The 13,397-nt window shown below is 43.5% G+C and overlaps 1 protein-coding gene across 1 annotated transcript in view; it reads left to right on the forward strand.

Moving 5' to 3' along the window:
- The window catches only part of gabbr1b (gamma-aminobutyric acid (GABA) B receptor, 1b), a 101,961-nt gene that overhangs the window by 12,256 nt on the left and 76,308 nt on the right, over positions 1-13,397 (forward strand). The window contains 4 exon segments of the mRNA XM_048229246.1: positions 4,301-4,384; positions 11,494-11,558; positions 11,916-12,054; positions 13,097-13,282. Coding sequence (XP_048085203.1) covers positions 4,309-4,384; positions 11,494-11,558; positions 11,916-12,054; positions 13,097-13,282 — 466 coding nt within the window. The 5' untranslated portion in view covers positions 4,301-4,308.

A 13,397-nucleotide genomic window follows, 5' to 3' on the forward strand; every position in this document is an offset into this window, starting at 1 on the left:
TTAGAAGCCTAGAGTCTAAGAGGAAGGAATGTGTAGTTATGTGTTTGTTTGGGACAGAGACATAGGTGAGTCTATGTTGCACAGTTGGACATTGAGGGTATGTGTGTGTGTGTGTGTGTGTGTGTGTGTGTGTGTGAAAGAGAGAGAGTGTGCAAGTGTGTGTCCTAAGGAAGAATGAAAGCAGCCACTATGCAAGCGATGAGAGGCAGGAAGGGAGATGAATGGTTGCCAGGCAACAGATTTAGGCATTTTTTAGTGGTTACAGTGAAAAGAAAATGACTATGTGCGTGCATATGTGTGTGTGTGCGTGTGTGTGTGTCTGTGTGTGTGTGGTTTTAATCCAGAGCCTTTGGCATGTTTCTATGCTCACCTAACATCTCCGTAGAGGCACGTGCTGTCTGTCATATCATAGTGTAGCCGAGTATGCAAATGTGCCAGTTCTTTTGTTGAGTGTGAATACCTCTCGAAACATTTGCACCTTTGCCTGTCTGTCGATGCAGGTTGCCTATAAAGATCAAGACTTGGTCTATGGTTTTCTTCTTTACTAAACAAGCAAAGACCATAATAATATAGATTACTGTATGGCTGTGGAATTGGCTGACAGCAACATTAGTGATTGAGATGTGTAGATGATTGAGTTTAGAGAAAGACCAGGTTGGGTTTCTGAGAATCACATTCTCTCCTCCATCTGACCTGGAAAATCAGACAGGCAGCTCATACCAGTAGATCAGACAGGTAGTCACAGTGTCATTTAAGGCATTCCAGTGGTGCAATGGAAGAGATATTACAGGTTTTTTGGCTAAACCAAGCAAGCCAGCAGACTTTCAAAACTCAACAACAGCACTGTTGGCACTGATAGCTAACTAAGAGCTCAAGTGCCAAATTTGCTAACTGATTGTAGTCTGGCAGTGGATGACAGTCTATTTCAACCATAAAAGCTGTTCTGTGCTGTAAAATCAGTTTTTACATTTTGCACTTTTTGCTTTTCCAGCCTGCAGAGGCTTTCGGCTACATATTGAAAGCGAGTGAAAAATGGAAAATTAGTTCATCTGGACTTCACATATTCTGATGCCCTCAAAATGGATTTTGGGGTGTATGAAAAGCTTGCTAGCTACTGAATGAAAAACATACCTTTTAAAAAAAATGGTAAAACCTGCATCGTGTCTCTTAAACATGGCCCACTAATCTGTTGGATCAGCTCAAAGATTAAAAGATCAAATGTTAAAAGCCAAAACAAGACCAACAAACAAACAAAATAAAGCTTGCTGGTCAAGCGGACTTTTCCAGTTATTAACGATCTGTTTACAGTATACCTAACATTGTGCTTTTGTAACTCAACACAAGTGTCAGTGTTCTGTTCTATTCTGCAATTTATTTTCATTTGTATGGCATGTTTTCAGAGCTAATATATCTTCCACAATGGTGAGTTGAGCTTTGTGAGGTTCTGCTGAATGGGTCTATTCCAATTTAGTCTAAAACAACTTTTATGTGGATTGTTTGTTGCTTTGAACTAGGCTCTCTTACTTAAGAGCACATTTCTAATCTGACGCACAGCACCATTCTCCACCACCACTGCAATCTAGTTCCAGTGGTGCTCTTATTTAATTCAATATGAATTCTCTGCCTGAGCTGCTGGGACACAGTGGCTGTCATCCCAGTGATTGTTATGGGGTGAAACCAGGACAGACGAGTTTTTAAACTGATGTGACCCTCACTGATGAAACCGTTCTGTTTTAAAATTTCATGTTTCGTTTTATCCCTTTTAAGTTAACCGTTACATCTGTTTTTTTGTTTTGTTTTTTTGGCCCTCGCCGTCGAACGCTCCTTGAAGCATTTCTGTGATCTCGCATTCCATTTTATCATGGATGTAATCTTTGTGCCTGGAGGGCTCCACACAAATAAAAATGTGATGAATGTCTGGTTGTAGTTATGAGGTGATGCTGGGACATAAGGGGTCAGATGCATTCCATAACTCACCGCCGGACGATGCTTTCAATGGGCACCGCTGGCCTTTAGACCTCGGGGTGAGACAGCTGCACTGGGCTGGGAAGAGTGGGATAGGACCAGGAGCAGTGTTGTGAGGAAACACTTTCATCTTACTGTGCTAACATGACAGAGGGGCTACTACTGCATTCCCCTCCCAAGTGTCTGTGTGTGTGTGTGTGTGTGTGTGTGTGTGTGTGTGTGTGTGAATGATAAGGAAACTGAATTTGTTTATCCAATTATCACATTATCCAATGTTTGGCACCTGTAGAATTTAGGGCAAAAATAACAGTGTATGTACAATATCCAGGTGTCTGAATTGGTCATGAACACGCCCTGGCAGAGAGTACGCAAAGATTCCAGGCGAATGCAGGGATCAGGCAAAGACTCAGCGTGAACATCCCCATGTATTTCCCCACTGGCATGGAGTGCAGGAGGTGGTAGAGGAGGTGGAGGAGGAGGAGGAGGAGGTTGGGGATTGAGAATGAGCACTGAAGCAAGACAGTGTAGCAGGGGAAGCGGTGCGCTCACTGGCTTCCTTGGTATAAATAACGAACAGGAGATATGAGATGGCAGGTGGAATGGCCTCCTGTGCGACGCGTTCTCTCTCCCTCTCCTCACAAACTTGTGTGTGTGTCGTGGGTGCCATATTGCTCCTCTCTACGCCGTGACATTCCTCGAAGCGCTTTACGTTCTCTACCTTGCACAGAAAGCAGCAGTTGCTGGAGGCTGTCATGCGAGACGTCGTTATTTCCCCAGCCATAGCCACCAGCTCACCAGTCAAGTGTGTGTGTGTGTGTGTGTGTGTGTGTGTGTGTGTGTGTGTGTGTTTTGTTTGTGTGTGTGTGTTTGTGTGTGTGTGTGTGTGTGTGTGTGTGTGTGTGTGTGTGTGTGTGTGTTTTTGTGTGTGTGTGTGTGTTTGTGTGTGTGTGTGTGTGTGTGTGTGTGTGTGTGTGTGTGTGTGGTGTGTGTGTGTGTGTTGTGTGTGTGTGTGTTTGTGTGTGTGTGTGTGTGTGTGTGTGTGTGTGTGTGTGTGTGTGTGAAAGAGAGAAAGAGTGAGGGAGAGAGACAGAGTGAGTGTGTGTGGTGTGAGTGAGAGAGAGAGAGGGAGAGAGAGAGTGTGTGTGTGTGTCCTGGGGCACTTTCACTTGGCCCTGTGAATTGTCCAAAGACATGCCAGAGCAGTGTGTTGTAGTGTGTAGATCAAACTGAATGGAAAACCAAAATGATACAGTGGAGCCATTTCAGCACAGGTGTGTGTGTGTGTGTGTGTGTGTGTGTGTGTGTGTGTGTGTGTGTGTAGAACATCCACTATCATTTCGGTGAGAATGGCCTCATCAACATGTATGTGTGCCTGAATAATTGGCCCATTCAGGAAGACAAACGAACCGAAGCAGCACCACACGTGCACCTGTGTCATGCAGATTCTCTCCATAGGGTTTTTACAGACCACTAGAGCGTGCTGCGCTGGCTATGTGTCTGGGAAACATCATTTAGGCTCCCCTCCACGACAAGCAAGAGAACAATTTCCCTGACTCTGTATACAGTACAGTACATCTCTCCTTTTTTGGTATATGTATGATTTTTGTGTGTGTGTTTGTGTGTGTGTGTGTGTGTGTGTGTGTGTGTGTGTGTGTGTGTGTGTGTGTGTGTGTGTGTGTGTGTGTGATTACTTGCTTGGTGTCTGAGCGGGAGAGAGGGTTTGTCATTTAAGGTTGTAATTAGGTTGTAATTATTTTCCAAATATACTGAAGCAATACTACACAAAACTATACTTGCATACATTGTATTCTTAGTGTGAGAGACGGTTTATGATAAATGGACCATATCCCAATGATACATGACTGATATACTGTGCTTTGTGTGTAAATGTGCTGTGCTGTGCTGTGCTGTGTGTGTGTGTGTGTGTGTGTGTGTGTGTGTTGTTTGTGTATGTTTACATTTCTATGTGTGACTGTGGCACTTTGTAATTGAAGCCATGGGAAGATATGAAATATCTCTGTGTGGCTTCTCATTCCTCTGCTGCTCTCTCTAATTTCTCCCGCCTGCTCGCTTGCTCGCTCGCCTTTGTCTCTCTCTCTCCCTTTTAGATTCTCTCTCTCACTGATCCCCATCCCCTACCCTCCCTCTCATGCCCTCCATCCATCATACTGTTCTCCTCCTCACTGCTTTACCTCTCTCTCTCTCTCTCTCTCTCTCTCTTTCAGTTCCTCTCTTCTTCTCTGCCTTGCTACTCTCCCCTTCTCTTTTTGTCTCCTCATCCTCATAAACACTCACTCACTCACTCTCTCTCTCTCTCTTTTCCCTCTCTCTGCAGGTGGAGAGATGGCCCTGTCATTTCTTCTTTTCATTCTCTCTGTGGCTGCCTCGCTCACTGCGGCAACTCACAATACAACTGCAGGTAACACGCGTTTGTGTGTCTGTGAGTGTATCTGTGCCTGTGCTTGGTGTGTGTTTGTGTGTGATGGTGTGTGTTGATTCATGGCCTGTGTATATGTATACCTCCCTTTATGTGTGTGTGTGTGTGTGTGTGTACTGTTTTGAGTCCTCAGCGCTCTCATCAACCAGAGTGTTGTTTTTGTCATGTCTTCACTGGACGGCTCTAATTGGCCAATTCTTTTTGTAACAGCAGCAGGCAGCAAGCACACACACTCCGAAGCGTACATGGGCTAAGAACGCACACACACACACACACACACACACACACACACACACACACAGACACACACACACACACACACACTCTGAAGCGTACACAGGCGAAGAACACACACACACACACACACACACAAAAATCACTCACACAACCACTATATCCCTCTTCCTCTCACTATTTCTTTCACACCCACAAATTACACACAAAGATGTAAAACACTTTTTCTTACTGCTATTAAATCTCTCTCTCTGTCTCCCTCTCTCTCTCTCTCTTTCTCTCTCTCACTCACACACACACACATACACACACACTTACAGAATTTCACTCCTGTAAGGTGCTACGGGAAGCGGTATTCACTGGCTTTGTCATCGTGAAATAGCTTGGCTGCCTTGCTCTGTTCTTTTACCTGATCTGCACCTTCCTCTCCTTTTTTTTCTCTGTCTCTCCAGTTCTCTCTGTCTGTCTCTCCTGTTTATGGGGCAGCTGTGGCCTACTGGTTAGCACTTCGGACCTGTAACCGGAGGGTTGCCGGTTCAAACCCCGACCAGTAGGAATGGCTGAAGTGCCCTTGAGCAAGGCACCTAATCCCTCACTGCTCCCCAAGCGCCGCTGTTGTTGCAGGCAGCTCACTGCGCCGGGATTAGTGTGTGCTTCACCTCACTGTGTGTACACTGTGTGCTGTGTGTGTTTAACTAATTCACGGATTGGGATAAATGCAAATTTTCCTCACGGGATCAAAAGAGTATATATACTATATACTATACTCTCTGTCTGTCTCTCCTGTTCTTTTCTGTTCTTTCTGTCTGTCTCTCCTATTTCCTGTCTGTCTGTCTGTTTCCCACTGTCCTGTTGGACATATCGGTCCCAGTTGAACTCGTGCATGATGTTTGCATTCTGTGTTTTTATGGTATGTCTGTTTCTCTAGGTGTGTGGGTTTTGATTTATATGTGATTGTGTGTGTGTGTGTGTGTGTGTGTGCATCTGATGTGATTACTTGGCTGTTCAGTAGCTGTTTGTGTGTTTGTTGTTCGTACTGCTTTAATGTGGGTAGATAGGCCTTTCCTTGATGCAGACTATGTTTTTCTGTCTTTGTGTGTGTGTGTGTGTGTATGTGTGTGTGTGTGTGTGTGTGTGTGTGTGTGTGTGTGTGTGTGTGTGTGTGTGTGTGTGTGTGTGTGTGTGTGTGTGTGTGTGTTTGCTGTAATAACATTGTTTAGCTCTGTGCAGTGCATTCGCTTCTCCCTGGGGACTTCATTTGTTAACACTGAGTGGAGAGCCTACTTTTAGCTGTGTGGAGACACCATTATGGGAGGGCCTCAGCACTCTGGTCTCTGTTCACTGATGACTGAAGATGGAGGTGTTTTATCTTTCCCCCATGATATCAGAATAAAAATGGCCATTTGAGATGGTGCAGAGGGTTAGTTCAGCATTCAGCAGATACTTGAATGCCACCTTTAGAAAGGAGACATTAGTTAGAGTTAAGTGGTGTATAACTGAGAATGGAAACCTATTTTTCCCTGTACACGCTCTATTCTCCCAGATAGGACGGGGAGTGTTGTGTCTACTGTGGTTTGGGGATTTTGTGATTGCATTGAAGCATTAGCATTGAAAGATCACCATCTGGTGGTTGTACACGGTAGAGCATCAAATGTCTGCAAAGACGTCTATGGTTAGAAAACAGCATTCATGCCAGCTGCCTCCAGCTGCTTGCAGGAGACTTGCTGCAGCAGCTGAGCACAAAGAGCTCACTGACTTTGCTCTGGCCATCAGCTCATGTCACACATATTTGGCTGCATAGTCAGATGTACATTTACTCCACTACTGCCCCCTTGTGGCTGGTCACGGTCAAGGTGGATGGGTGGAGTTCTAGCTGGGCACCATGGAACACCTGCTGCACTTGTACACTCCTACTCTCATTGACTGCAGCTTCTTAATACGGCAATAGTACTGAGCTGAGCTGGCTGTACACAACACACACACACACACACACACACTGTTTAAACATTTTTTAGGATTATTTGAGTTTGTTGCTCTGCCAGCTGATTTGCTTCTGATGTTTCCTATATCCTCTAAACCACTGAACAAGATAAAGTGAAACGGCTATAGTTATAAGACTATAGTTTAACAGTACATTCCCCTTTACTACCTAATGTACTATGTGTGTTAAAATACCCTCAAACAGATGCTTAATTTATGGTTGAAAAGGTTTATTGGACTTGTATAGCTAGATAACACTATATAAATATAATATTATAATATAATAATAGAGTGCAGTATCTACATAATATTGTCCTTGATCATTTGTCATGCATTCAGTACTACTCTACTGACAAACTAAACTAAACACATACATTACTGTGTCATTTTTTTGTATTTGCTTGAGTTATATCCTTGACTGGCTATCACTGCATAGACTTGACCAGCTGCTGCATTTCAGCCCTTCCAGATATACAGTACATACACATGCTCCCATAATTACTTTCTAAATTATCCGATGGAAATTCCACACAGATCTAAGATGTAATCGTTTCGCTGGTCGGTGTCACATGACGACCAGCTGAGGGGAGCGATTAAACGAGAAATCTGATTTTTCACATAGATCTCCGTTTCTTGAGCTCACAGAGTGCTGTCGTTAGGAAAAAACCTGAAAACAATCGGTTTTACTGTGCTCGAGTTGCTAGTTCTAACAGCTAAAGCAGCCAGGCAGCTTATGTGAAAGATCTATGTGAAGTGAAAAATCTCTGGATTTCTCCTTTAAGCCTGGGTTAACCCAGCAAATCTGGCTAATTATGCTTTCAATCAAGTCAGAATCCCACCCTTAGTAATTATGGCAGTGCTCAGCGTTTGATTATTTCTGTGTTTATAGTCTCCACTGTAGAACTCTGGGGAAATGCAAAGCAAATGCAATCATACTGAGAACTACACCCATAACAATCATGCTGCAATTGCATTCATTCCGTCTGGTAATACATTTGGAAAAAGAACGATGTGATCACACAATTCATGTACTCATACTCAATAGTGCGCGTGTGTCAAACAAGGTCATCAGCACTCTATTTCCAGTAGAAGAGACTGATTTGTTTTGGTGCATGATGCCACTTTTGCTATAGGTTCAGTAGAGTGTTCAGAGGCACATTAGTTGCTGTTATGGCATGTGACAGCAACTAGGATTATCCTATGGATGTAGCTGCATATATGTGAATATATTTTTTCCCTTGATTTTTCTTTATGGGTACACTAGTGGTGCTGGCGTAGCTGGCTTAGTACTAGATCCATCTATAAGCATTCTCTATGGAGACCAGACCTACAACCTTTGATCTTTCCATCCATCATGTGGGAGTGTCTCTGGGTTCAACAGCGAACAAAAGCCTCTAGGCATATAGAAAATATACATTCTGCGTGCTACGTTCTGTAATATTAGACTCTTTTTTATAAATATTATTATTAAACACTTTTTTATAAAACAAACTAAGAGGAAGAGGCATCTGAGTTCTGGTCTTTGTCTTTACGGCATGCGGACTGGAACATTACTTGCTAATCCAGTTTATATTAAGTGGAGTAAAATACAACTTGACGACACTGAGAAATCATCTAAATCAGGTCAAGCACGGGGGCGTTCTGCATCAGATGATTTTCAGATATTTCTCCGCAAAAAAAAATAAAAATTATTTGTAAATGTAAATTAATCTCAGACTCAAACCTGTCAGGATTAATTATCTCAAAGGTAGAGTACCATGACATGTATCTGCATAAACTATAGTACTTCGAGAATGTATGGCATCGTATCACAAACCTCCACTCTACATAGGTATGTTTGATTACTTTACAGCTTTCATTACAAATCTCTTGAGAGGCGCTATATTATAAAAAGGAAGTGTTCAAACCAGCTCCATATCCATACATCTTCGGTATCCAATCAGAGTGACACCATTTCAAAAATTTAGATGCAGCTGACATGGTCTGCACCATATAGCAGAGCCCAATTCTGTCTCTTTCCACAAACATCTGTTGACTTTTCAGGGTCCATAAATGAGTCTTCACTCTTAATCAGAGAAGATTAAGGAGACATCAGTCCTTCACCTTGTGTCTTAAACAAGCCCTGGCAAAGTGCTCAGCGCACAGTTCCATTACCTGCATGCACAGAAGGTCATTCGTCATGATTCCCAAGGGTGCGGAGACTGCGCAAAGTCATGGCTCAACTTTAGCTCTTGGCTCACAGCTCAACCCAGTCGACCTTGAAGAACTGAACCCTTTGAAAATCAGAGCACATTGTTTCTCTGTGCTCATCAAGCAGAAGCCTCCGAAAAGAATCCAAGAAGTGCCAAAACCTGCAGTTCTTTGTATGGCCACTTAAACCTATAGTTCTAAAAGTGAGTGGGACTGGGCCACAGCTTCATGGACCCATAGTTATGCAGTTACGACGAGTTCCCTGGCACAGGGAAGCCCCACGCTATACTCCTTGTCCATTCATGAAACTAAAGTTATGGAAGAATACACACAGGAGGCTATCAAGAATGGACTGATCCAGTCTTCTACCCCCCCCGCTGCAGCTGGCTTCTGCTCTGTTGGGAACAGGGCGGTGGGCTCTCCCTGTGCATCGACAAAAATAACAAACCCAGAATGAATACCCCCTGCCACTGCTGGACACTGCTTTCAAGCGATTTCCTGCACCAACTTCCTCTGCTTGCGGTCTCACCTCAGGGGGGTTAGCGATGGATCGAGTTAAATTCACGGGTCTAAAGAACTGGTCTGTCCCTCCCGACCCTCTTCACAAATTTGTAATTTCACTCTTTCTTACTGGCCCAGCTCAAAGAATATCAAGCCTATTGACAGTTCCCACCAGTTTGCTCCCAATAGCCTCCCAGCAGTGGCTCCCATTCTCCCAGACACCTGTCTGGGGGCCCCAGTTCGCTGGACACTGGTGATGGAGGTGAAGGGTGAGCATCTCTTAGAACTCCCCAACACACCTAGCCTGGCGAGCCAGACCCACATTGAAATGTAGGGTCTGGGCACTTACCGTTCGCAGTGCTTAGTCCGAGGGGCGGGATAATCAGTTGTATTTCAAATTCCCTCTGCACGCAATAGGACGCAATAGGATATTTGTTTTCAAGTAGCAGGGAATTCAAGCCAAACCGCTGCAACTCTGCCATCAATCACTATGTTAAGCCCACCAAACGACTCTATACACGATTTCAATGCCTGATTAAGTTTCGATTTCTGGAGCTCACAAGCCAACGGAGAGTTGCTAGACTAGCCCTGGCAGCAAATGTAATTTGATTAGATTTCTAGGCTACAACACACCAGCATCCAAAACTGAACCCAATGGTCCTCTGTTCTAGCCTGGAGGACCAGACCCAATCTGAAAGATTAAGGGTCTGGCCACGAATAACGTAATGGCCCAACTTGAGGGGCGGCACCAAGCACGCATTTGAAAATCTAACTGCACGCAATTGGATAACACTACGTCTGTCATCTGTTTAGCTCGTCTCTGGCTCACCTATATCAGATACACAGATATGATTGGTTCCCCACGATGCAAGGGGCAAAAGTTACGAGCATCATTACTCGTTGCCAGAGTCTTTTGCTGACCAAATGCTTCCGCGAGAACTCTGGATTCCCAGGGTACCTCTATTCTGGAACGGGGGTCACTCCTCCCAGCTGACCAATCACCCGGGGTGACGCCTTTCCCTGGAGCTCACTAGCTCTTCATTCTGGTCAACTCTTTATCTCTGATGTGATGTGCCAGTGCTTAAGAACTTGAGAACTGAATCTGTGCTTGTCCATCCAAGCTATAATTGACCCATTTGTGGTATACAGTAGTCTTGTGTGATGCACGGCAAGAACAGTGAATTGGCCGAAACATAGGTGGGCGTCGATGAAGGACTTCAGGACTACAGCTTAATCTCTCTTCATGAATTTCAAAATGATGTTGGCCCAGTGAGACTCTATTTGCCAAGTATATTAAATATAGACAGATTTTGTGAATGAGACATAAGGAATAAATCAATTGAATAGACTACATTTTGGCTTAAAATATCATACTATGAACATACATATATTTTTGTATGGCTTTCTATATCAAGAAACTTTTACAATCAAGGTCAAAGCTGCACATTAGTTAGTACGCCCTTAGGCGTACAGAGAATTACAGAGAATTCTCATTGCAAAGTCAAAATAATTTAGATACCCTTTTCTGCGTTTCTGTAGGAATCTGCCGTTTTGGTTTGTATAGAAATGAATATCAAGTGACACATACCTGTACTGTACATGCGAATGCGAAAATAGGTAACTTTCCGATAATAGCTTGATTGCATGCATCCTGTGAAAGAAATAAAGACCTACCATCAGAATTAGCAAACCCAGATAAGGTTGCTAAAGCCTATTCTGCATGTGCATTACATTCATTTCAAACTCAAGAAACTACTAAAATAAAAAATACAATTTTATACAATACTACAATATACTGCTACATCATTAGGTAAGTATTACTGTGCCTGTTGTGGCTTTAACCCCCTCCTGTGGTAAAAAGCAAGCAACAGACATGCTGTCCCATTTACAAATCATAAAATAATTTTCAATAGCATTACATTTTCCAAGAGAGTTTTTAAAGAGTAAGCATAAGTTAGTGAACGAATGAATAAATAAATAAATGAATGAATTAGCATTAGTTAATTTTCTAAGATTATCAGAAATATTCTGATAATATACAGTTCGAAGAGTAAGAGCTCAGGAGGTAGCAGTGGGGGTAGTTTGCTGATTGATCACAGCAGCCTGCCTGAACTAGCCCAGTGTTTGATTAGATTTATTGTTGATTAGAGTTTGTTTATCTGGAGTTTGTGTGTCTGCTTAAATAGGATGCAACATCATCCGGCCCCCCAGAGATGGAGGGATCCGATACAGAGGCCTGACACAAGAGCAGGTACGTGTAAGTATGTGTGTGTGAGTGTGGTGTGTGTGTGTGTGTGTGTGTGTGTTGTCGCTGTCGCGTCTCGTTCGTGCGTGCGTTTTCGCGTGTGTGTGCGTGTGTGTCTGTGTGCGATGCGTCGCGTCGCGTGCGTGTGTGTGTGTGTGTGTGTGCGTGCGCGTGCGTGCGTGCGTGTGTGTGTGTGTGTGTGTGTGTGTGTGTGTGTGTGTGTGTGTGTGTGTGTGCGTGAATGCGCATGTGAATCCTTTTGTTTTGTGCATGTACATGTGCTAGACGGGAATGTGACATATAAATTGCTATCAGTTGTAGCTCTCTGTTAATTTATGCTTTTGTGTGTATGTGTCTGTGTAGATCCGGAGCGTTCAGGTATTGCCAGTGGACTATGAGATTGAGTACATCTGCAGGGGCAACCGTGTCATCGTGGGACCAAAAGTCAGGAAGTGTCTGCCCAATGGAACCTGGACTGATCCCAACCAGAAAAGCCACTGCTGTTAGTACTCTCTCTCTCTCTGAAGCTATTTTCTTTTAGTATACAGGCTACTTATGTTAATGGTGGAGACAAAATTAAACTATAATATTTTCAATTTTGTTGGCGTTTAAGCATTACAGATTGGTGAATTGATAGAAATTGTTATGCTTGTAAAATGTAGTAAAAAAGCAACAACATTTGTAAGTGTTTTTACCGAATGTGTCTTTATTGTTATTTCTTTTAAATTGCCCAAATTCTGACTGCGATGGGCACTAGTTTGCATCCACAGTGTGCATTACAAAAAGCCTACGCTGCAGAAACCACACAATGAGAACTGGGGTAATACCAACATATGCTAATTTATTGACAAGCCGCAGGGCATCACAGTCAGAACTGGCGGTAATACCAACATTTCCTAATTTTTTGACATGTTGCAGGATACAGTCAAGCATCGGTTGTGTAATTACTAGTGCCTTTTGACATTTAGAGGAATATGACGGAAGTTTAATTTAAATGACAGTTTGTAGTCAATGTTTTTCTAAGAATGTTTATGGAAATGTGACTGTTTTTTGTGTGTAAGGTGATGTACATGTTAATTAATATGGCAAAATAATTTTACCTGGCAGTTAAATTGGGATTAATTCATGCACAGTATTAATGCCTGGGGCATTTTATGTCATAGAGATTAGAGCCCACAAACTCTATCTATCGATTTCTTGTCACAGTATTTATTTGAGAGCAGCATCAAGAATTATATTGAGTAGATTGCTCCGCTCTGTCCTTTAGTTCACATGTTCTCTTCATGTGCCGATAGCAGTATAGATCATTTCACTTTCCCTGTAATTGTTCTATCTGGTTAGTAGCGCATCTTTGAGCAAACTAAATCATTTATTTTATCATTAATCTTTTGACATTGTGTCTGCTGTGATTGCTGATAGCAATCTAGAAAGAAGCCCAAGACAAACACATCCTGCTGAAATTGCCTACTATAAAACATCTCTCTCTCTCTCTCTCTCTTTCTTCTCTTGTCCTCCTCCTCCTCCTCATCTCCCCCCTCCCGCAGTGCTGCCGTGTCCTCGGGTGTGGACGTCCCTGGAGAATGGGCGTGTGAGCGTGTGGCCTGCTGGGCCCTCGGTGGAGGGGACGGTGCTGCAGTACACCTGCCTGCCCGGCTTCATCCTCATGGGGAGGAACTCCACACACTGCACCAAGGCCGGCAAATGGGACTCCCCCAAACCCGTCTGCCACTGTGAGTATGGCAATGAAGATGAGGACGATGATGTGTGTGATTTGTGTGTGTGCTTTTGAAATGTGCAGTGTATGCAGTGATGGGCAAGCTACTTGTGAACTAAGCTACCAGTTAC

Source organism: Alosa alosa, chromosome 20 (assembly GCF_017589495.1).
Source record: "Alosa alosa isolate M-15738 ecotype Scorff River chromosome 20, AALO_Geno_1.1, whole genome shotgun sequence".
NCBI lineage: Eukaryota > Metazoa > Chordata > Actinopteri > Clupeiformes > Clupeidae > Alosa > Alosa alosa.